Raw genomic sequence first — 24,066 nt, 5'->3', positions numbered from 1 at the left:
CGGGAACGAAGAAGAGAAGAAACCAGAGGATACTGGTCGGGTTATTCGAGACATTAAAAACGTGTATCCTGAAGTTATTGATTTATTTAGAGGCGTTAATGATTCGATTTCAAAACATTCTATAACCCTCGATGAAGAGAATAAATTAACAGATTATATATTCGTCATTATTGCAGAACTAATGAAGAGAATAAATGAAAAAGGTATAGCTGATATCATTAATGTAAGCGATGTAATGATGAAAAGAAATTTTGACTCATTATTTACAAAACCGAAAACAGAATATAGTCTTTATGATGTAATTACGGAATTAATGAAGAAAATAAATGATAATAAGAGTTCTGGAGGAAGAGTTGAATTAGAAGTGAATGATGTTAATGAGAAATCAGATAATAAAGCAGATAAAAACCATGTTCATTATATAAGTTCAGATGAACAGATTACAACGGACTACCATGGATATTTAACACGAACTGAAGAAGTGAAGACGGAAGATGTTAATGAAAGAAGATATAAATACATTCGTGCTAAAGGTTATGACATACACTGTACTGTACAGTATGACACAAGTAAAGCACCAGAAGCATTTGGTTATAACGATGAAATTTATGCTTCTAGTTTCTCTGTTAACGGTGTATTAGTTGAACCAAGATTTACTTTGAGAGTTAAGTCAAAAATAACCGTTGAAGATGCTATTAAAAGTAAAGCTGACAAAGATGAACTTGACGCAACGAACAAAGTTTTGAAATCTCATAAACACAATATCTCCGATATAAATGAACTTCAAGCTACATTAAATAGTAAAGCTGACAAAGATGAACTTGACGCAACGAACAAAGTTTTGAAATCTCATAAACACAATATCTCCGATATAAATGAACTTCAAGCTACATTAAATAGTAAAGCAGATAAGAACCATACACATGAATCCTTCACTACTGTTAGAGCAGACGATGTAATATTGAACTATACCCTTGGTTCAAGTGCACCTTCATTAAATCCGAGTACAAGCGTAAAAGATACACTAAACAATTTAGATAACAGATGTATGAACATTGAAGGTCATGCCAGAAACTTTGAAGCATACGAACTACCAGCAATGTTAGATAAGAAAGCCGACAAAACTTATGTAGATGAAAATTATGCAAAGAAGTCGGAAGTAAATGCTGCGCTTAATGGAAAAGCCGACAAGAACCATACACATGAAGAATTTCAAACAATCAAGATTAAAGAAATTAAAGCATGCATCGAAATAGTAACAAAAACAGGATGAAACGGTGAAACTGTACAAGAACAAAGAATTTATCCTCCTACTTTTCCTAATGGTTTAATAACAAACAACATAAATATTAAAGATGGCAATAAAGTTATAAACGTTAAACATGAGCTTCAAACAATGAAAGCTCAGGTTATTCAAACCATATATCCTGTTGGTTCTATTTATACGTCAATGAATTCAACAAATCCAGAAACAGTTTTAGGTTTTGGTACGTGGCAGCAGATTGTAGACAAATTCTTATACTGTGCTAACTCTTCAAAGCAAACAGGTGGTTCGAAGAAAATTAAAGAAGCAAACCTTCCACCGCACACTCATACAGGAACGACAAACACAACAGGAAATCATTCACATTCAATAACAAAAAGAGGTTATATAAATCTTGCAGCGGGTTTCGGATAGATGGGGAATGAATAGATATGATATCACAACTGACCCAGTAGATTCAAGCACAGGTATTTTCTGTGGAACCGCAGGAAATCATTCACATACATTTACAACAAATCCAACAGGCTCGGGTGAAGATTATATGCCACCTTATATGACAGTTTATGCATGGTACCGCGTTCAATGAACGCGCTTGAGCCTAGAATAAAATCTTTATTTTTACATAAATGAGTTTGAAAGAAGTATTCGAACAACATCCATGGATGTCATTTAAGAAGTTCAATGAAGCAGCAAAAAGTTGGGGATTTACTAACAGAGCTGAAGTGAAAAGGTTCTTTGACAAAAATGTTGTACATCAAACAAAAATAAACCCTTACGACTACTTTTTACCAATTTACTCCAACACTCCCGACGCATACCAATTTGACACTCTCATTCAAAGCAGAAATGGAGGACATAAACCATTCCTCATCTTCATTAATGTTAACACTCGTAAAGCATATGCATATCCAATGAGGAATAAAGGAACTCGTGAAGTGTTAAGAGTTTTACAAAAGTTTGTAGCAGAACATAGCCCAAGTACTTTAACATCAGACCAAGACAGTGCATACCTCAGCAATGAAATCACAGATTTTCTCATTAAGCATAACATAACTCACTACACTACTGAAGACCATAACCATAACATACTCGGCATCATAAACCGCTTCATAAGGACTCTCAGAGATTTAAATCAAGAGCGAGACTTTACCGAAGAAACAATGAAACATTTTCTCGAAGTATATAATTCCTCAACACATTCTACAACAGGACATACACCAAATTCAATGACACAACAGCAAGAAGAAAAGTATATACAAAAGAAACGAAGCCAAACACAAAATATCAGAAATTCAACACAATTTACACTCATTCCTGGTACAAAAGTTCGTGTAGTTCTTGACGACAAACCGTTGACAAAGAAACGTTTAAGGTTAAGTCGAAATTATTATATCGTAGACTCTACGCAAGGTAATGGATATCTTATAAAAGCTGCTGACGACTCCATTGCATTTTACCCTCGACATAAGTTAGTTGAAAGTAGTAATGGCAAACTTGCTGAAACCATTGACGAAGCAAAGCGAGGAGTGGTTATTGAAATACTTGGCTATAACACAAACGATGACACTTATAAAGTAAGATATGAAGGAGGCGTTGAAAATGTTATACCATCTAAGAACTTGAGAGAATCTAAACCAACACATCTGGGACCATTAGAGCGGGAGTACTGGAAAGACAAAAATATGCCAGAAAGAATAAGAAAGTTCTTCTAAACTTTTTCGTTAGATGTAAATCAGACAAAAATATATTTTAGGTGAAGAGGTGAGATTTCACCTCTTTTTTCACCTGTTTTTTCACCCTCACCGCTTAGCGGCTCAGACCCTTTGGGTCTCGTGAATTTTCATGAATTTCCTTAAGATAGAAAAAATAAAGTTAGTTTTATTTTTATTTATTTTTTTATTTTGTATAAAAGATATGATTTCAACAATCGGCACAACAACAATTCAAACAACTACAGCACCAAACTCGCTAGTCATGAATCCTACGTCAATGTTGGTAGAGATGAAAAGCTTTATTCCTTTCTTCATATACTTTTGAGACAGAAATACAAAGAATTAAGCAAGAACTTTTAACAAGTAATTTAGACTGTAGTGCGAAAGATGAAACAAATGAACAGTATCTTTATGACATGCAGGACATTATTGACCATTTACCCAAATTGCCTGAAATTCAGCAGCAAAAACTAACTATTCATGAATTCGATGAAATAGAAGTGAAACCAACTGACTCAGTAGAAATAAAGAAGTTCATACGTAAAGTAAACTATGAGTTTCTAGGATATCATTGCAACCATAAAGTTATGGACAAAGATTGCGACATGGTATATAAGAACATCTCTGACATATATAAATCTGGGGAGTTTAAGACATACGACAACTTTGTTTCATTAGTTGCTGAATGTGTATGGCAGATAAGAGATAAAGATAAAAGATGTAAAATATGGAATGGACAAATAAAACCAACAACTTTTGAGTTAAAGAAAACCATTGACGCCTTAGTTGTTCTAGCAGGTCAAATTTCAATGTATAACGCAAAAATGAATCCGCAATGTTCAAAATGTAAAGCAGCAATGAGGAAATATAACTACTCCGTCAAAGAGATAGAACGTATGAGAAACGACTATGCTGACTTAAAGAAAGAAGTAGAGAAACCAGCAGAAGATAAAATGGACATGTTAGCATTTCTGAACAAAAACTATCCAACAGCTGACGATTTCCTTCTATCTGACGTCAAGAAGAAGTATAAAGAAACTTTCGGCATTGTTAAAACTTTTGACATACTGACAGAAGAAATAGAAGCTACGAAATTGTTTAGAATTTCAAATATACATCGTACAATTCATGTAAAACGCTTATAAAATAACTGGGGTGAAAAATTAGGTGAGAAAACTGGTGAAATCTCACCTCTTCACCTAAAATATATTTTTATTGAATTCAGCAACAAAATTCTGAGTAAAATAATTTTTAGGGTATGTGTCAAACCGTTGAGTTTTCACAAAATTTAAAAAATAACGTTTACCATGTAAAACACTTATAAAATAACTGGGGTGAAAAATTAGGTGAGAAAACTGGTGAAATCTCACCTCTTCACCTAAAATATATTTTTATTGAATTCAGCAACAAAAATCATGAATTTTCCTTAAGATAAAAAAATAAAGTTAGTTTTTTATAAAATATTTTTTTATCTTGTATGTAAGAACAGTAATGTTAAAGGTTGAGTTTGAAACAGTTAGAAAGATAGACAATGACACCAAAGTGGTTAGAATAGGTGATTTAAACGTAAGATACTCAAAGAAATACAACAAATATTCTTTGTCAGACATTATATCTCCATCTGAAAAGAAAACAAACCATTGGGTTAGAAATGCTTCAACTCAGAAAATTTTGACAAGAAATCCTGAGCTTATGATATCAGTAAGATTCTATGGAACTACAGCATATCTCATTGACAAAAGTCTTATACCAATAATTCTTCTATGGTTAGACCCAGTTGTTGGATATAACTTCATAACTTATGGTTCATTCGACTCAGAACGTTGCAGTGAAGGCTTACTTTATATCGTTCAGAAACCGAAGGACTTCAATACAAAGAGATATAAGATAGGAAGAACATATAATATAACTCAAAGATATGACAGTACAGTCAATAGAGTCAAGGTTGTGTTCGTTAATGATATGAGAGCTGCAGAAACAGAACTACTTGAAAAGTTTGAGAAAATGTATGGTGCTCCCATGAAAGGTAAAGAAACTTTCGAAGTAGATGAGATAGATAGTGCTATAAAATTATTTGACGAAGTTGCTGAAAAATACATGTAAAGCGTTTATTTTTGGTCTTTTGTGAAAGTCAGAAAATAACGTTAGAATTTTTTTTATTTATTTTTTTATCCTGTATGTAAGAACAGTAATGTCAACATCAGAGAACACAACAACTGCTATCGTTCATGAAGCCATAAATGAAGAATACGAGTACATACAGTATAACAAACAGTTACGTCTCATTCGTTCAGTCAAAGATGACATGTACCAAATGCAAAGTATAATGAATGCTCTTCGTTCTACAAAACAAGCATATCATTGGTTTGAAAACCAACAGACAAAAGAACTTTTAGAAGAATTTCCTCATATGATTGCTTCCCTCGGAAAACCGAGGGAAGAGATTCCATTCGAAAATCGCAAGAATTTGGCTCCTTGTTTGAAAGGTTATTATGTTCATAGACTTTTAGTAAACGCTGTATCAATGTGGGCTTCACCTCGTTATGCTTGTTATATTTTCATGATGTTAGATGAACTATATAAAGCAGAACGTGAAGATATGGAAATGAAACTTCAAGCAAAAGATGAAGTCATTGAAGCAAAAGACAAAAGCATACAGAAAAGAATACCACGTTCAGTACCAAAAGGAAAGGAAAAGAACTATAAGTATATGATATATACTGAAGAGTTGGAGAAAGAAGAAGATAAAGATATGGTTATATTGCATTTAGTCAGAAGAAACAACAAGAGCTTTTATGACTTAGCTAAAATATATAAATCTGACAGAAACTGGTTCTATCGTTAAAACTTACCGATTTCAATGACACCGAATGAGCAAATAAAGGAAATTGTCAAAAATACTCTTCCTCAAACACACTATGACATCAAAGGTTGCACAATACTTACATTCAAAGAAGACTTAACATTACTGAAGGAAAAAATAACAGAATATTTCGATAACTTCAAAGAGGAAGAATGAAAAAAAATCTCGTCGGGTGCCACGTTAGAACCATAGTGGAGAAAACCATGATAAAAACAAAACGCTCCATGTCGATCATAATCGACGAAGTGCAAATCTTCACTTCGTCAAGTTTATTTTGTTTTTACCATTTAATTGTTGTAAAATATCGATATGAAGACTAACCAAAAATATATTTTTGCTTAAATAACGTCAGGGTCTATTTCTTCAACCATTTCACTTCCTTCGTCAATGTCAATTGAAGCTTCTTCAACCTTTGGTAAGAATTTCTGTATAACATCTTTGTTCGTTATTGTCTTCAGAGATGAAGGATAATATTTCACATTTGTTTCACCCTTCTTATATTCTTTCTGTTCGGAAAGATTCATAGCAATACTGAAGAAGTCAATGTTAGAGTTCTTTATGACAGTATAATGAGTATCTTTGACATTCACGAAGAAACTCTTTTGTTTCAAAACTACTGCTAACTCTTGTGAAGTATAACGTTTGCGGTCAATGACGATAGCTAATGGTCTGACATACTGACCGAACTTAGATTCTTTCACAAACTTCTTGTTAAAGATAACATTGACGTTTGAAGCACCATTGAACTCATTCTTGATGGCAGTAGCGAGAGCATTGTATGAAAAGAACTTGCAATCTTGCATGTGTTTCATTATAATAAAAAGTTCGAAATATTTTAAAACTAGCCTTAAAAATCTAAGCTAATTTTTTTCTAAGAAATTTTTTTATTTCCTACTAAAGATGTATCGGAAGTTGTCTAAGTTAGAACACTCGGAAATAAAACAACTTCTTACAGAAGCTAACATAGATGTTGCAAAACATTACGCGACAAACAAAAAAGCACTCGCTGACATCCTCAATGACTACAATGGTGAAATAACTTATGATAGAATTCATGAGTTCATAAAGCCGCAACGCGGCGAGGACGAAGTCCATGCAAGAGCATTTCCTTTAAATGACGTTGCTATTGACTTATATCATAGACGTTCAGTACCTCATGAAGTAAGAAGAGAAATGTTTGACATAACAAATGCAAACGTTGGTCATACTCGTAAAGCTCTTTCGCATGATGTTCGTCAAGAGATGTTTGACATAACAAATGCAAACGTTGGTGAAACACGAAAGAGAGACGACACACTGAAACAACAGAGAAGAGAGATGTTTAAAAGTGCTATAGAACAAGTTCGCAAAGCTAACGATGTCATTCGTTCCATTGACGACAAACCAAAAGAAGGTGAGAGATGGTTAAAGAAAGATGAAGAGAATAGGAAGAGAAATGTGAAGTCAGGCAATAGACTCATTGACTTTAACATCGAAGCTTTAGATGAACCAAACAGAGACTACTTACACAAACATTTCGGTAAGGTTTTCATGAGACTCTTAGAGAAGATTAAAATAAACTCCCAACAAAGATGGATGGTATGTTATAAACTTGGTGGAAAGTATGAATGTTCTACGTTAAACCTCAATAATATTGGAACATTACTACATCAGCTCTTGAAGGAGAACTTTATATCAGAGATAGAAGCAAATGCCGCAGGTATTGTTGAAATGCACTATGACTTCTTCTTGACAAACATAAAGAATCTTACTGAAATAAAGATGTATGATTTAACAGAATATGAAGGCTTAACGATGTCAGATGTTAAGAAAGGCAAACCAAAAAAGACCATATAGAGATGAAAGCACACTGACAGAATGACAGAAAGATTATTGAACAGACTTAAACAAACAGGAGAACCAGATTATAGAACTTTTGGAAAGAAATGGTGAAAAGAAGTTTTATAAGAAGAGAAGCGGTCAGTTCTGGAAGTATCTTTGCACATTACCTATAAATCTTGAACGCTACCAAATCTTCAATGAACTGAACAAAAGAACTGCAACACTTATGACAGAGGACAATTGTTTCGTTTATGCTTGCATTCAGGCTGGAGTAAATGAAGAAACTATTGACCACATGAGAGAAGTCATTCGTGTTAGAGACTTTCCTCAAAGTAAAGTACAAGAAATTTCCGACAACAGGTATAGCATTTAATGTTACCATTGGTTATTCAATGACTCAAGACATAATGAAATAAAGAGATACATACCAAAAGAATGTAAAACTGTTCGAACTATTGACTTACTTCTTGTTGAAGACCACTACATGCTAAATGAAAGACTTCCAATGACAACATATTTCATTCGAAATTACAGAAAAATCTTGAAGGAGTGTGGTGGAATGAACATTGAGAAACAGATGAAGATTTATACAAAGAGAGAGAAAATATGTAGTTCGCATGGATAGAACTACACCGCTATGGGATGTTATGAAAACATTGTGGGAGTGCAAATATTTCGAACCTATTTCTTATGGAGAACTTTTCACATATACGACTGACTTATATAAAAGAACCTTGCACCATTTAAAGATTTGACATATGCTCCAAAGTATTGTGTACAACTGAAGAAGAAAGCAGAGTCAAAAGAAGTAAATAAAAATAAGTGCAAGTTCATTCCTGAGCACGTTTTCTTTGCTGACTTTGAGTGTAGCACAGACGGCTTTCATAAAGCGTTTAACATCTGTTACGACAGTGAAAATGGTTCAGTGAGTCAAAGCATTTGGGGTCAGAACTGTGCAACAGAATTTTTGGAGCGACTTCCTGACAAGAGTTTAATATATTTCCATAACCTCAGCTATGACATAAACTTCATCTTAAGACACATGACAGAAGTGAAAGGAACTCCCATCATTAAAGGTTCACGAACAATGCAAATAACTGGCTTATATAAAGGAAGGGCAATTATTATAAAAGACTCTTACAGTGTTATAAATAAGAAGCTTAAACTATTTCCTGCTATGTTTAACTTACAAACAGGACCGAAAGAAGTATTTCCATACAACTACTACAGCAGTACTTTGTTAGCAAATGACAACAGAACTGGTGTCATTTCTGAAGCATGTAAGTTTATCCAGGATGCAGATACATTCATGAAAAACATAGATTCCATCAAAGGTTGCAGAATAGATGAAAACCACTTCGACTTAGAAAAATATAGCACGTTTTATGCAAACAAGATGTAAGAATTTTAAGAGAAGGTTTTGTAAGTTCCGCAATGACTTATTGAAAGAGTTTGATTTAAACGTTTATGACTACGTTAGTATTTGTTCAATTGCTAACAAATTGTTTGAGAACAGAGTATACTTCCCGAATGGAAATCTTTATGACCTCTCAAATAAACCAAGAGAATTTATTTCGAGATGCATTCAAGGTGGAAGATGTATGTTTCAGATAACATTAAACAAAAGAGCAAAAGAAACTCATTGCTGACTTCGACGCTGTTTCATTATATCCATCAGCTATAGCAAGACTTTATACTTTAGAAGGAATTCCAAAGTTATGAAGAAGAAATGTTAAGCACAGAGTATCTCATGAGACATTTATTCAATGACGACCAAAAGGAACCCATTGGTGAAAAGTTTATGTCTGGCTTCTTTGTTCTCATTAAGATAACAGAGATTGGCATACATAGACACTTTCCTTTAATAGTTTGTGACCCTGAACTAAATCCAGAACTTAACGTTCCCAGAAGTTCAAACACTTGCTGTTTAATGTATGTTGACCATATAACATTACAAGACCTCATAAAATATCAAGGTGTCAAATGTGAAGTGTTGCAAGGATACTATTACGATGGAAACAGAGATATTAGAATAAGAGATGAAGTAAAGAAGTTGTTTGAGTTAAGGTTAAAGTATAAGAAAGAAGGAAATCCTTTGCAAGAAAATATAAAGCTCATTCTGAACAGTATTTATGGCAAAACTATTCTATCTCCTATTGAGTCAAAAATAACCATAGTAAATGACAAAGATGCTATAAGATATGCCATCAGAAACTACAACCATATAGTGAAGTTCGAAGGTTTGGATGGTTCAGATAAAACTATTTTCAAGCTAACGAAAAGCATTTGCAGACACTTTAACTTCTGTCCACTTGGTGTTAATATTCTATCTATGTCGAAGAGAATAATGTGTGAAGTATTCTGTACTGCTGAAGATATGGGACTTCAAATCTTCTACCAGGACTGTGATAGCATGCATATTTTCAATGAAGACATACCACGTTTAGCTCAAGAATTTAAGAAGAGATACGGTAGAGAACTTATTGGTAAAACATTAGGTCAATTTCATAGCGACTTTGCAGAAATAACACCTGGAAAACAAAGTTTAGCATACAAGTCAATATTTTGTGGAAAGAAGACTTACATAGACTTACTCACTAACGATTTAAATGAAGTTGCATTCCATGCACGTTGCAAAGGTGTCAAACAAGACGTCCTTGCTTTAACAGCTAATGAAATGTTTCCTGAAGCTATACAATGCTATTACAATGAAGATAAGAACATTCACATACCTGTTGGAACATATGACAAAGACTCTGAGTTCAGTTTAATGAAACTTTACAAAGCACTTCATGATGGTCAAGAGATTGGATTTGACTTATGTAAGTCATGTCAACCTTGCTTTGAAGAGAAGTTTAACTTCTCAATAACGACTAAAACAAGCTTTATTCGTAAGTTGAAGTTCTGAGGTCATTTATTTTTGTCAGCAATGAGGTCATTCGTGATAAAAATAAGCCGCTAGCGGCAAGGCGAAGCCCATGTGGTCATTTACAATACAGCAATTGTAGAGTTTAAGAGTTGTGCTTCAATGTAGAGACAGTCCTTATGGTCTGGAGGTAAGAACACTGGGCAGTTATGGTCATGAGTGGAGAACATGTCTATCCAAAACTCACGATTGAAGCCAGTTAATTTATAGTATTTAGGATTTGGTAATGGTGAATTTCTTGTATGACCAATGAACTCATTTTCAACTCCCTTACTTAAGTTTGAATATAATATAGCTTGCTTTCTATCCCAAATGCCAGGTGTTACAATCTTTGAAAATTCATTTTTCCTCGGAAGCATTGCATCATAATTGAAAACATTCTTGAAATCATCACTTGGTTCAGAGATTTGAAATCTTATACGTAATGGATTTTCTTTCTCTTTAGCGACTTCATTGAATGGTGAATATATAACAAACTGACAGTCATGTGTTCCATCTTCATTTTCATTAAATTCATAATGAAAGTCTATAAGTTGTGGCTGACTACCTTCTTCTTTCAGTTGTGCAAGAAACTCACGTAAAGGCTGTAAAGTTTGTACTTCAATGTTGAACTTTTTCTCGAACATCTCATTAAATGAAATCATACATTGCAACAATGTTGTATCGTCTTTAAAGTATTTGTATATGTGAATGTTTTGGGCGCTTAAAGACTGTTCGTCATTTTCTATCTCGACTTGAAGTATAAAGTCAACCTTTCTGAAAGCACGTGTTATATACATAGATGTTATGCCAATGTACTTCTCTTCATTTATGTTCACAATCCAGTCTGTTGGAAACTTAAACGTTACTCTGTTCCCCTTTATTTTGACGTCAGGGTTTTCACTACTGAACGCAACAGATAAAGGTATTTGTCTATACATTTAATTCGGATAAAAATAAACCATTTACTCTTTCTTTGCTTCAGCTTCTTTAGCTTTTGCTTCAGCTTCTTCTCTAGCTTTTTCGCCAGCAAACGTGGGTTCTTTTGTCTTCCAGCAGCTAATGCAGCAAGTTGTTTTTCACTAAGTTTTCTCTTTGGTCTCTCTGGCTTTTGTTCTTGTTTTTGTTCCTTCAGTTCGGATAAAATTTGCTCACGAATTTCTTTCTTCAATGCTTCAACATCTATGACCCCTTGGGTCTTGTCCGTAGGGCTTGTCTGAGTCATTTGACTGCAGATAAAAAACAAAATTAAAACTTTAACCGATGTAAAATGAGCTTGTCAAAATCAGAGCGAGAGTCTATTATATTAAATGACGCAAGAGGAATACAACATCCTTTCTATTACGTAAGTCAGAGTAAAGATGGTAAAATATACGTAAGAAAAAGAAAGGTTCCATTAGCGAATGCAGAAAGCGACAACATTAAGGTGTATGGCAAGGGTGAAGCCCATATAAAACCTTCTGTTCAAACTGAAAAGTCAATAGAACCAGAAGAAAAGAAGCCAGATGTACTTTCAATAACGAATCAAGAGCTTATTGCAAAGTTCGTGAATTTCATTGAAAAACAAACCGAGTCAAAGAACCCTGACCCACCAGTGAAAGAAGTTGAGACAAAAGAGAATGTACAGTTCATTGAAAATGTCAAGAAACAACTTCCACCACGAATGCCAAGAAGAAGAGTGAGAATAATGAAGTAAATAGATATTTTTATCTGAAGTAAATACATGCAGAACGAACAGTAAACGAATTTACTCCAGCAGAGCATATTCATCAGATTCGCTCATATTTCGATATCATAGACAATGCAGTTCAAATTGGTGACACTAATAGAAAATATTCTGACGCAAAGATTCCATCACAACCTGGAACTGCTAAAGATAACACATGGGTAACATTCAATCTCTCACCTCCTGGTGAAAATATGTTGGACCTTTACAATACATTCATTACGTATAAAATGGAAGGTCAATTTATTGTAGATAAAGAAATTGGTTCAGGTTCCAATAAAACAAACCCACCAGGATTTTGGATTGGTTTCGATGACGCTTTCTATGCAGTTGCTGGATATCAAATCCTTGCAAATGGTCGTATCGTATATTCTCAAGACAACGCAAGAGAAGAAGCATATATAACTTCAAACTCACAAACTACCGAACAAATAAAGAAAGTAGATGTTTTCTCAAAGACTCGACATGAAGATGTATGGAGTCATTCGGGAACATGCAGAACAGGACAAATTGTTAGTGGTCCAATTACAGCAGGAAAATCATTTGATTTTAAGCTTCGTTTAAGAATTCCTGTTAGAAGATTCCTTCCATTAGAAGCTATTCGATTTATTCCAGCTTTTGCAGGAAACATTCAGCTTAAAGTAAAGTTCAGTAGCGACGCCTTACAATGCACATCTATATCTGTAAATGATATCATTGCTTTCAATCCAACTCTTAAAGTTGCATTTGCTTCAGATTCAAATCCACCGACAAATAAATTTGTTCCATGGAATGAACCATTCACTATGATAACGAAGGCAGTAGAAGCTAGTGGAACAGTTACTATTACAACTGTAACCCAGCAACTATTTCGAACAAAGATGGATTTTAATGAATGTTTCATTCATCCAAAGTCATTCTCTTTAGACCCTAACATTTATACAGAACTTGTAGAACATTATACAAACGAGGCTTTATGTTTTCCTGTTAAAGTTATGGATTGGATTCCTATGGACGGTTCATTCTCAAAGAATACAGATAGTTCAAGTGCAACATTTACAGCAGCTTATACGCCTATTAATGTTAAAAGTATTTGGGCACTATTTAGAAAGAAAGACAACTATTATGTTAATTTTGAGAACCCTAAGTTTAAATATCTTCAGCTTTCCATGGGAGCTTATGGAAATATGCCTGCAGAACCTGAAAAATCATATGGACCTGTATTTTATGAAATGGTTGCGAACGCTTGCAATACAAACAATGATATGATAGGATTTAATGAAGATGTTATGAGGTCATTGGTGGATGATGGTAGTGTGGAACATAAATGGGATAGCTATGACAACACACATTTCTTATGTGGTTTTCCAACAGAAGTGGACTTTTGCTTCCAGCAAGGTCAAACATCTACTGCTCCAATAACATACAAATTGTCTGTTAAAGGACCTATTGAACTAGCAACTGAAAATGTACCAAAGCCACTTATTGGATTTATGAGGGATTGTTGCTTTGCCATTCAGGTGCGTGCTAATGGCATCCAATAATAAGATTAGACGACTATAACTTAGCTACGGACGACAGTGAGGAATAAAGGATGAACGTTTATTTTTAAAGCTTATAAATGAGTTCTTCATCAAGCTCTCGTGAACCTTCACCATCTATGAAACAAACTTTACCAAACGATTATGGAGCACCTATTGAATATTTCTTACGAGCTGCACAATGGCAAAGAGCAGTCTCACCAAGGTTAGGTGTTCCACCAGCTCCTGTCAAAAATAGCATTTGGTCAAGTCCTTATATAAATATGGTCTCCCACTAGGTTTGCTAGCTACAGCAGGAGCAGTTATGATGTTGAAAAGAAATAAAGCAAATGTTGTAAATAATACTGAAGTAGCTGAAGTTAAACAAACTCCACACCACACAAAACCAACGCCTTCACAAACAACACCTTCAATGACTCCTGAACCTATGGAAGTACAAACTCCTGTTCAAAAGTCAACTCCTAAACCGACTCCAACATTTAAACCAGAACCTACTCCTCAAATAAATCGTAAAACTCCTGCGTTTCCTTACTGAAAAAATAATGTTATTTTTATTTAATATTAAAATTTTTATTTGATTGAAATGACGACTAAAGTCACTGAAGCAATGAAACAAAAGTTTTTGGTAGAATACATTAAATCAGGAACTATTCCAGAAGGTTTTTACATTCATACTATGAAGGATGGTAGAGTTCAGTTTAGAAAGATAAAGCAACCATTAGATAAAGAAGGAATTTTGAGAAAGATTAAACTTCATGAGGACAACATTGCTGAACTTAGGAAGAAGTTAGAAGAGTTGGAGAAAGGAAGAGAGTTATAAAGCAATGAATTCAAGATGGTGAAAAACCAGGTGAAAAAAGAGGTGAGATTTCACCACTTCACCTAAACATTATTTTTGCGCTATGTTTTCATACGTGTGAGGGTGGTGATATCATTAATTTTTATATAAATGACAGAACAAAAATAAAGCATATCTACTCAACAGGAATGAGACCCTTACTGACTATGTATTCGTTTAATGCTTGATGAAAACAATGGTACATATTATCGTATGGGTATACACAACGTCTGTTTCCATCGTCGTCGTATATGTAGAGCTCAAATCCAGTCCAACCTTCTTTTGTACAATATGTAGCTTTATTTAAGTATGCATTTATGTAGATAAGGCAATTTTCTTCATCGCTCCAGAAATAATTTTTCGTCTTTGTTGAAATAGTTTTCGTTCCTCTACGTCCATAAGGAATGTATGCAATAAATTTAGCATCATAAGGTATTATAATATATTCAGGGTTTCTTTCATCGTCAATGGGTCTGTCTTTGTTAAAATGCATGTTTCTCAGTTTTACTTGAGTTTTGAATAGTTCACGGAAACGTTCTGGGAAAGAGTCATAGTAAATGTAGTCGGACATGTCTTTGTAATGAAATAAAAAATTTTAAAAAAATAAAAATAAGTTTATTTTTTATTTAGTGAGGACGGTAGTGAATTCGTTAGTGAAGTCGTTAGTGAAGTCGTTTATGTGTCAGACGGTTTTGTAAATATTTAAGGTTAAGTTGGTGTTATGGTTGTGTTGTAAAATATACGTTACCGGTTTCGTAAAGTGTCAAAACCACTAAGTCGTGTACGGAGGCGCGCAGTGCCACAGTACATCACTTAGGGATACTAACTATAATCTTTGAGTCAGGAAATACGGTATGACATAAATGGGACATATAGAAACTTCCACCGAACAAATCTACAAATGTTAGACCATTCGGTAGTTTCTTAAGTTCTCTCAATATAATATCTTTACATCTACTCTTATTTCCAAAGAACGGTAACGGTGGTTTTGTAAAATTCATTTATATATAATAATAAAAATGTTTTTACCCGAAAAGTGACAAAACATGAAAACATATATAATTTGTGAAAAGCGACACATTATATAATGTTTTCGACCCAGAAGACTAACAATTTTCCGAATAAAAACTTCATTTATACTAAACATCTTCGGGGCTAGAGGGCGCAACGCGCCTGGAAGCCCTCCGAATATAAACTTCATTTATACTAAACATCTTCAGGGCTAGAGGGCGCAACGCGCCTGGAAGCCCCACTACCTTTTTTTTAATTTTCAGTGTGTTCATGTTTTAGCACTGATATTTCATATCAAGATTTTGAAAAAGACGAACAAATTTGAATGTAGATAAAAAGTGACAATATAAAATGATTGGTGTTGATTATAAATACAACTTTAAATTCATTGTCATAGGTTCCAGTGGTGTAGGAAAGACTGCACTTCTATCACGCTTAATTGATGGAACTTTCTCACCAGAAAATCAATCAACAATTGGCGTTGAATACCTTTCTACTGTTATCGAAGTAGATGGAAACCCTATCAAACTTCAAATATGGGATACAGCTGGTCAAGAAAAGTTTAGGGCTATTGCCAAGTCCTATTTTAGAAATGCTGTTGGTGTAATTTTAGTATATGATATTACAGATCGTAAATCTTTCGATGATTTAGCATTGTGGTTGAACGATGTGCATACTCTTTGCGACCCAAATGCTGCCGTGACTTTGATTGGTAATAAATTAGATTTATCTTCCTCTCGAGCTATTACAACTTCAGAAGCTACATCGTTCGCAAATACACATCACCTCTTGTACCTGGAAACATCCGCGCGTGGTGGTGATAATGTTCAAGAAGCTTTTGCACGTGCAACGAAATCTGTATATGATAGAGTTGAAAATGGGCAAATTGTTTGTAAGACAACTACTACATCACAAAAGAAAGCAAAAAGTGATGGTGGCTGCCAATGCTAAGATATTTTTTTGTTTCTTTTCTTTTTCTTTTAATAAATACTACTATCATAGCTCTTACTTTGCACTTCTTATTTATTTTCTATCCTAATTTGGCATACTATTATATGATATGGTGAGATAAAAATATCTCATCCAATTGATATTATATTGGATAAAATTTTTATTTCTATATTAGTTGTTATATGTGTCATTAAAGTTATTCAATCTGCCTTCATATTTTCAATAATTTTTGAATGCGATCGCTGAAATAATCATCCCTCTATAGTCATTTATAATAGACAGATCTCAAACAAATATTTGACTATATTGTCATTGGCTATTTTTCATATCATGACAGATTCCAAATTAAATTTATCATAATTATTGGGAATGCAAAGAGTAGATCGCATTTCTATTCACACTGGTGCATAAGAAAGTGTGTAATCAAGTTTCGTGTAGTGAGGGTAGAAAAAGTTTGCAAGTGATGTGAACTATAATTTTTATATAAAAATGGCTAAATCTGCAACACCAGAGCAGCTTGCTAACTATTCTAAGCTTCATGATGAAGCTGTTGCTAAACTCCTTACAATTAAGGATGATCCAAAGTGGGAACTCTCAAGTGAAGAGCAAGAAATCAAGTTCTATAAATTATACATTGAGTCATCACCATTTGCTGCTGCTAAAAGTGTCGTCACAATCCCAGACACAACACTTGAAGAAGTCAAGAAAGTTCTTCTTCCAATTACAATTGTTGATGATAAAACACCAGAAAAGCAACGCCATGGCCTCGACTACTGCTATGAGCTTTCTGGCAATGGCACTGACTATAACTTGTTTGTCACAGCTACAGCATCACCAGGCCCATTAGTTTCAGGACGTGAATTCATTCTCTACAGAAAGATGGTTGAAAAGGATGGCCTTCTCATTGCAATCAATATCTCTATCCCAGATGATGATCTTGTCCCAGAAAACAAGGAGCATGTCCGTGCTTTCATGGATTACCAAGGTTTCATCGCTAAAGTTTCAGAACAAAATCCAAAGGATGTCGAGCTTTCATTCTACGTCCACGCTGATCCAAAGGGAAGCCTTCCATCCTGGGCATACAACGCTGTCGTTACAAAGCAGGGTTATGCTGCTAAGGGTGTCAGAGGAAAGATCATTAAGGACCATGAAGCTAAGTAAACCAATATATTTCTTATACATTTTAAAATTTTAAAATAAATTACAATATTTTATTGTATTTCCTGTTTCAAACTACTTCCTTTCTCAAAAATACTATATTTGCATGCTTTCGATCGGAATTCAACTTGGTTTTTTTGAAATTTGTATAAAAAATTGAATATTCGATAAATAATTTGTTTTAAATCAAAGTGAATATCGATATTAATACTAATTGAGATAAAAATTTAAAAGATGCCACTTTTTGCGGAAATAAAATTTGATCTGACGATAGAAAAGAAATGAACGCTGTTGAATGTCGGATCACATCAATTATTCTTCCACGTGTAATTCCTTCTCGTATATTTATTAGCTGGAGGTGTGGAAGAGTTCTAGGCAAAACAGCGCCTTTTCCAGCAAATGATCAAATGATTTCTGTAAAAGAATCATTTATTGTTCCAAAACAGATTGGCGAAGATGTTTCAGTTATATTAGCTGTCCATGCCATCGATAAAAAAGGTAACTCGATTAAATTTTCTGATGCAAAAATTGATATTCCTGAATCAATTTATACAAAGAAGTCAGTATTTCTTCAAGGCATTTGCACTTCATCAATTGGCGAATTCGTTGTAGAAACTGAACTTGTTGCCAAAAACAATAACTTTCCAACTCCGCCATACGAAGCTGAAGAGTATGCATCGTCATACATCGAGATAGTCAATTCTATCGAGAGCACAATTGACGATGATACAGTTCCTGAAAGATACATAAAAGCCGACGAATTACTTAATACTTTTTCAGAACTTCCTGCAGATAGTGTAAGTGATGCACAGATTCAGAGAATCACAGATTCATTCGACAAACTCGAAAAATGCAATACAAAGCTCAATGGAAGATACGATTTGATTGTCCAAACAATTTTAGGAATGATGGAGAAGGATTACTTATTTGTCCTTCCAAATGGACAAGTCAAGAGCTATGGATCATTCCACAATTCTCAGGAGCTCAGATATCCTTACATTGGACTTATTCTTTGCAATACTTTGAAGAAATTATCTTCGCCATCAATCGGATTTAACTTAGAGGAAATAGATCACTTCATGATTGAGATCTGTTCACTCTTTGCCGGTTTAATTGCAAATGATGAGCAACATGACAGAGGTTTGTTGTATATCGTAACAAACATTTGTTTCTTAGTACAATATATAAGAACGAACCTTCAACTTAATCTTCCTAACTTCGAATTGATGATTCTCATTACTTACAAACAAATTATTGCAAGAATTTTAGAAATTGATGTTCAACAGATCAATAAATTCATTAATAACCCGAAGAAATTCATTACATGGTACAAAGATCATACTTCCATGTGTAATGATCTCGGAGTTCCAAAGAATATCCTTAATATGAATATTCATTCTTATCTTATCAAGCATATGGACTTTTCCATAATGAAATGGTGGCTTTCTCAACCCACTGTAGGCACTGCTGATTATCAGGCCCTCGTTTCCTCTGTTCCTGGTCAATGGCCTTATTTAACTTCTCTTATGTTCATTGTTTCCAATGCGGAGAAGCTTGTTAAGAAGAAAGTCACTAAAGACCAGATTTATGCACCTTGCAGAGGCTCAATTTTCATTTCAATTTTAAGAAAATTAGAAAGCCTCAAAATGGTCTCAATTTCGCAGAGACAATACGCTGCAATCACTGAACCTGATAAAGTCAAGGCCATCCTTCAGAGCGCAAATGACTACTCAGAAGCGATTAATTCAATCGCAACGGATGTCATCATTGCAGATAATTTACCAGAGCCACAAAGTATCTAAAAACATAATTTCTATTTTTCATTTTTTCAAAAAAAATCATAAACAAAATTTTTTCTATAAAGTTAAATCTACATTTTTCACGATATTGTTTTGATTTCATTTAGCATAAATGTATTAAATATATGCCTTGGTCCATGTGTATACATATCACAATGTGTAATATCATATTATCTTCTTCGGATATCATGATTCAAACGATCAAACTTCGCTCCAGAAAAAATATTTTTTGGATTGGAACATAGGTAACAAAATATTTGATGAATCATAGTTTAAACATCTAAGTAAACTCCACAAGTGCTAAAATGATCCATTTTTATGAGTGACTTTACTATGATAATTCATTTTACTAAAATTTACTGAATTCTTAAAAAATAATGGATAAAATAGCATCGAATATATTGGAATGATATTACTCATGCGCAAGTAACCGTATGCAATGTATAAATCAACTAATTCTTATTTTTGGAGATTTCACTCAAAAAAAATTATCGAAATTTTGCGAAAATAGGAAAGTCAAGCACTATATCATATGTTGATTACAGATATGCTGTTTTCCAAATTTCTAATGTATCGTCAAAAAACCATTTCTTGATTGAAATTTGCCAAATTTTTGCCGATGATGATGTCATCGTTTTATTATGGTGTATGGAGCTTCGGGATTAAATGTTCGAAAAATCGGAAAGAAACGATAGAAAAATTCTGAGAGAATTTTTTTGATAATAATCACCGATAATTACTGGGAAAATATAACTAGCTACCTATGTTTGTTGATATTTATCGTGTAATTTTAAATTTTAAGAATTCTGAGAGTTCCAAGATCTTCTGAAATGTTTTAAGAAGCAGTCCTGAGTTCATTTCTCAAGAAATGTCAGCTGTTGAGCATGGTGCTAACTCTGCTTCCCGCAAGATCCTCGCTCTCCACCAGAAGGAAATTGATGAGAAGACAAACCACCACGAGAAGGTTCATGGTGTAGACCCACTCCATACATCTCACAAGGAAGTCCAAGTCAAGAAGGCTCCAGTTGCTCACGGTCATGCTGGTCAGGGCAAACCAGCCGCTGCTCCAGCCGGTGATGCTGCCAAGGCTCCAGCTGCTGCTGCTGCCGCCGATAAGAAGCCAGCTGAAAAGAAGAAATAAGTAATTTAATTTGTATTAATTAAAAATGTAATTTAATATATAAAATCACTCATTTTTTAAAGTTTGGTACTTAAAATGGTATATAATCAACTTCAAAATCTGATAAATTGAGCTAATATAATGAAAACTCATATGAAAATGAATGAATAATTATTGAATTAGATACTCTCTTGTATTAATAGTTTACTAGTGAATCATTTGTTTCAATTAATGATGTATGTGTCATAGTGTTGTTGTGAATAGGGAAAAAAGCCATTTGTCCAGTGAATATTAAAAAAGGTTGAGTTTATTTTATTATGTAGCGTATTAAATTATTAATTATGTAATGTTAATGCCAAACTCTCAAAACTTAGCAGCGAAAAGTATAAAAAAAAATGAAATTATCAAAAACATTTAGGAAAGATTTAATTACTAAGCAGATGAAAAGTCTATCCAGCGACAATAAGTGAATCGCTAGCTCCACGAGCATAGAATGGATCTTCTGCGAACTTAAGGTCGTGTTTTCTGATAAGGTTTGATCCAATCATCGCAAGAATGCCAGTGCAGTACTCAAAAATGAATGTGAAGCATGCAGTGAAAGCTCTGGCCTTGGCAATATTGGCAGAATTCTGTTGATGAGAAAGCCAAGTAGAAATTGGATTAAGTTTGAGGTAGTGTAATATATTGTACAAAGAACGAAGGAAGAAGAGGATTCCGAATATAGAAAGTCCGAATTTCGACTGATTAACGCAGGGAATATCATCTGGTTGAATAATTGGATAAGAAATGGCGTCGATTAAAAGATATGCTGGTATAACAACGAAAACAAGAATAAGTAAGTCTGTGCAGCCACTCCATAAGGAAATTCCGAAAACTGAGTCACTGTTATCATCTGTTGGAATGAACGATATTGCAACGCCTGTAACTAAGAAAACAAAAACGAAAACGGCAAAAACGCATCTGAAAAATGAAATAATCTTGTAGCCGGGATTTCTGTATGAAAAAAGTAGTTCACATGTAAGAAGAACGAGAAGAGATATTGGAATTAAAGCCAATGTGACATTTACGCCTCCTTGGAAAATTAAAAGTGTCGATGAAGTATAATTGAAAGGAATTAATAATATTAAGCCTCGATAAACCATCCATATCATCATTGTGATCCAAAATAATGAATTTGAATTGAAAACTTTGCGTTCTTTGATGTGGATTGGAGATTTCAAATTTTTAATTAAGAAATATATTGAACCTAAGCCAGTAATGCAAAATAGAAATCCAAGTGCAATCATTTCGGGATAATTGCACTTAAATCCTGGCATAGCTACAATGCAAACATCAATTTCACTCATGAAAAAAATTAAAAGTTTTTTTTTCGCTGTAGCCGCTTCCTCAAAAGTGAGTTTGGAAAATCTGTACATGTTGGATATCTATAATCGATTTTATGGCCCTTTGTGATCTTAAATCTGTAATTTGATGATCTGAAACCGTAGGAGATATCAGCAATTTACAACGTGATCGATATCAGGAAAAGATCTCAAGGTAAATTGTTCATATACTGCCATCTTGATGAGTATTGAGATATCTGCAAAGATAAATCCAAAATAATTAAATATCAGATAAGTATTTGTATATTTTGATTTGAATGACAATATTTTCTTAAGGTCTTTAAGATTTAAATTATATTTGCAGCATACCTAATATCGAATAAGAAATTGAGATATAATTTTCAAGATCAAAGTGGACTTATTAGAGTATATAGAGGAATTTTACTGATGATTTTCGTAGTTATAAGAAATCATACTGATACTGCTCCTCATATCATTAATTTCTTCGATATTTTTATCAAATATCATATTTTATAAGCTTTCCATAAGTTGATATAGTAATTCTAGTAAATATGCTTGAATTCATGGTAAAAACTTTTATAATCATACAAATATATTAGAAAATAACAATATTATGTTTCAGTTAAGAAAGTAAAGAGATCTTGAGCTTCGACGACATCATTAACCTTTCCTTCTTCGAGGAAATCTCTAATTTCTCCAATTACGTAATCACTGAAAGAAACTTTTTGAGAAATAAGTTCACACATCATTCCAAAGAACGCTGAAGCTCTAGTTTCCAGTAATTCCTTCTTATCTGACTTTTTCAGCTTTTCAAGAATAACATCTGTCATATTTTCAACAAAATTTGAAGGGAAATTTCCTTCCAAAATCATATCGCGAATTACTGACATAACTGGTCTTGTAACTTCAAAGACAAGTAATGTATCGAATATTGATTGGTCAATTGATGAAATATAGCAATAAATTTTGCTTGCAGCAGATTTATTGATTTCTATAAAGTCTTGAGCTCTAATTTTATCATCCCAAAGAAATCTAACGAGAGAAAGATTTGTTTTAATGGCTTCAAGAACAATATCTGCTTCTCTTCTTTTTAATTTGTCAACATTCATCCTGATAATGATTGATTCAACTGGCTCGTATATCATTGACTTTGGAGCGTCATCGAACAGAAATGGTGGATCATAATCAGCTATATAAGTTGAACTTAATTCATCTGTTTGTATTGGGAATAATGGAGGTGCAATGTTGTCTGGTCCGAATTGTGGCTCTGAAAAAAGATTTGGAGATGTCATGATTTCAATAAGAGCATCTGTTGTCAACGTTGGTTTTGATTTTAAATTAAATTCATTATTGACGACGAAGATTGATCTGTAAATTTGATCAGTGCCTTGGCTTATGTAGATATCTGTTGATTTTGGAGGACTTAGCTTCATCGATAAAAATGACAAAGCTGTTTTTGAGGAAATGAAGTCAATTGATTCATTTGATAGTATCATTTGTAATAATATAGCAATATTTTGATGAATTGAGGACGAATTTTCTTTTGCTTGAAGAAATAAACTTGAATATACAATTGAGAATTCATTTTCGGGTAATGGGCTATTTCTTGACTCTGAATATAGTATCCAAAGAGAAATTACTGTTTGTTGTGAAGTTAAGAGATTTGATTCCATCATGAAACCTAAAGTTGTTAAAGAGAGAACTTTTGTAGCTTCCAAGAAGCTACAAAAAGACTTGTAAATTGATGATAGTGTATTTCTATCATCTGAAATCAATAAAACTAATTGCTCGGCAGAATTTCGATCGAGCATAGTTTTATTTTATTAGAAAATAAGAAATTTGATCGATTCTAATTTAACCTTGGAATATCACTTTGCCAAATTGAATAAAGGTAAAACATCGGAATTTGGAAAATCGATTGATTTAGAATTGATTCTTAATCGTAAAAATAAAGTGTAATTGTAATGTATAGCAAATTATAAAGCAAAACTGATTCATAAAATAAGATTTCAGATTTTTGATTCAATTGTTTCCG

At 33.5% G+C, this 24,066-nt stretch overlaps 14 protein-coding genes and 2 pseudogenes across 16 annotated transcripts, besides 1 other annotated feature; 13 read left to right on the top strand and 3 right to left on the bottom strand.

The window, feature by feature from the left end:
• Window positions 1–15,457: part of a mobile genetic element that runs on past the window's edge.
• TVAGG3_0873470 lies at window positions 1,397–1,850 on the top strand (annotated as a pseudogene). The gene has a single exon. A coding segment is annotated over exon 1 (454 nt).
• Window positions 3,801–4,121, top strand: TVAGG3_0873460 (organellar and viral DNA polymerase type B; the record flags this gene model as incomplete). The annotated part of the gene is made up of 1 exon (XM_051250139.1): window positions 3,801–4,121. One exon carries the CDS (start codon window positions 3,801–3,803, stop codon window positions 4,119–4,121), a length of 321 nt encoding a protein of 106 aa, XP_051085614.1.
• TVAGG3_0873450 (organellar and viral DNA polymerase type B) lies at window positions 4,468–5,079 on the top strand (the record flags this gene model as incomplete). The annotated part of the gene is made up of 1 exon (XM_001293766.2): window positions 4,468–5,079. The coding sequence occupies one exon, from the start codon at window positions 4,468–4,470 to the stop codon at window positions 5,077–5,079; it is 612 nt and encodes a 203-aa protein (XP_001293767.2).
• On the top strand, window positions 5,168–5,821 carry TVAGG3_0873440 (KilA, N-terminal/APSES-type HTH, DNA-binding family; the record flags this gene model as incomplete). Its single annotated transcript, XM_051250138.1, has 1 exon — window positions 5,168–5,821. One exon carries the CDS (start codon window positions 5,168–5,170, stop codon window positions 5,819–5,821), a length of 654 nt encoding a protein of 217 aa, XP_051085613.1.
• Window positions 6,740–7,428, top strand: TVAGG3_0873430 (organellar and viral DNA polymerase type B; the record flags this gene model as incomplete). Its single annotated transcript, XM_051250137.1, has 1 exon — window positions 6,740–7,428. A coding segment is annotated over one exon (689 nt), but the record flags the coding sequence as incomplete, so codon positions are not given.
• TVAGG3_0873420 lies at window positions 8,838–9,820 on the top strand (annotated as a pseudogene). The gene has a single exon. A coding segment is annotated over exon 1 (983 nt).
• Window positions 9,993–10,568, top strand: TVAGG3_0873410 (organellar and viral DNA polymerase type B; the record flags this gene model as incomplete). The annotated part of the gene is made up of 1 exon (XM_051250136.1): window positions 9,993–10,568. One exon carries the CDS (start codon window positions 9,993–9,995, stop codon window positions 10,566–10,568), a length of 576 nt encoding a protein of 191 aa, XP_051085611.1.
• TVAGG3_0873400 (uncharacterized protein) lies at window positions 10,649–11,506 on the bottom strand (the record flags this gene model as incomplete). The annotated part of the gene is made up of 1 exon (XM_001320218.2): window positions 10,649–11,506. One exon carries the CDS (start codon window positions 11,504–11,506, stop codon window positions 10,649–10,651), a length of 858 nt encoding a protein of 285 aa, XP_001320253.2.
• On the top strand, window positions 12,522–13,539 carry TVAGG3_0873390 (uncharacterized protein; the record flags this gene model as incomplete). The annotated part of the gene is made up of 1 exon (XM_051250135.1): window positions 12,522–13,539. A coding segment is annotated over one exon (1,018 nt), but the record flags the coding sequence as incomplete, so codon positions are not given.
• Window positions 14,116–14,346, top strand: TVAGG3_0873380 (uncharacterized protein; the record flags this gene model as incomplete). The annotated part of the gene is made up of 1 exon (XM_001307899.2): window positions 14,116–14,346. One exon carries the CDS (start codon window positions 14,116–14,118, stop codon window positions 14,344–14,346), a length of 231 nt encoding a protein of 76 aa, XP_001307900.2.
• Window positions 15,458–16,011: 554 nt separating the features above from the next.
• TVAGG3_0873360 (regulation of endocytosis) lies at window positions 16,012–16,667 on the top strand (the record flags this gene model as incomplete). Its single annotated transcript, XM_001307896.2, has 1 exon — window positions 16,012–16,611. The coding sequence occupies one exon, from the start codon at window positions 16,012–16,014 to the stop codon at window positions 16,609–16,611; it is 600 nt and encodes a 199-aa protein (XP_001307897.1).
• A 433-nt stretch (window positions 16,668–17,100) lies between these two features.
• TVAGG3_0873350 (lipid-binding START domain-containing protein) lies at window positions 17,101–17,786 on the top strand (the record flags this gene model as incomplete). The annotated part of the gene is made up of 1 exon (XM_001307895.2): window positions 17,101–17,772. The coding sequence occupies one exon, from the start codon at window positions 17,101–17,103 to the stop codon at window positions 17,770–17,772; it is 672 nt and encodes a 223-aa protein (XP_001307896.1).
• Window positions 17,787–18,026: 240 nt separating this feature from the next.
• On the top strand, window positions 18,027–19,631 carry TVAGG3_0873340 (uncharacterized protein; the record flags this gene model as incomplete). The annotated part of the gene is made up of 1 exon (XM_001307894.2): window positions 18,051–19,571. One exon carries the CDS (start codon window positions 18,051–18,053, stop codon window positions 19,569–19,571), a length of 1,521 nt encoding a protein of 506 aa, XP_001307895.1.
• An 805-nt stretch (window positions 19,632–20,436) lies between these two features.
• On the top strand, window positions 20,437–20,771 carry TVAGG3_0873330 (uncharacterized protein; the record flags this gene model as incomplete). Its single annotated transcript, XM_001307893.1, has 1 exon — window positions 20,437–20,709. One exon carries the CDS (start codon window positions 20,437–20,439, stop codon window positions 20,707–20,709), a length of 273 nt encoding a protein of 90 aa, XP_001307894.1.
• Window positions 20,772–20,937: 166 nt separating this feature from the next.
• Window positions 20,938–22,484, bottom strand: TVAGG3_0873320 (uncharacterized protein; the record flags this gene model as incomplete). The annotated part of the gene is made up of 1 exon (XM_001307892.1): window positions 21,138–22,034. One exon carries the CDS (start codon window positions 22,032–22,034, stop codon window positions 21,138–21,140), a length of 897 nt encoding a protein of 298 aa, XP_001307893.1.
• A 73-nt stretch (window positions 22,485–22,557) lies between these two features.
• Window positions 22,558–24,025, bottom strand: TVAGG3_0873310 (CCR4-NOT transcription complex subunit 11 family; the record flags this gene model as incomplete). Its single annotated transcript, XM_001307891.1, has 1 exon — window positions 22,643–23,842. The coding sequence occupies one exon, from the start codon at window positions 23,840–23,842 to the stop codon at window positions 22,643–22,645; it is 1,200 nt and encodes a 399-aa protein (XP_001307892.1).
• Window positions 24,026–24,066: the final 41 nt, after the last annotated feature.

The sequence above is a fragment of the Trichomonas vaginalis genome, chromosome VI, assembly GCF_026262505.1.
Source record: "Trichomonas vaginalis G3 chromosome VI, whole genome shotgun sequence".
In the NCBI taxonomy this organism is placed as follows: Eukaryota; Parabasalia; order Trichomonadida; family Trichomonadidae; genus Trichomonas; species Trichomonas vaginalis.
This window is presented reverse-complemented; position numbering and strand designations above follow the sequence as displayed.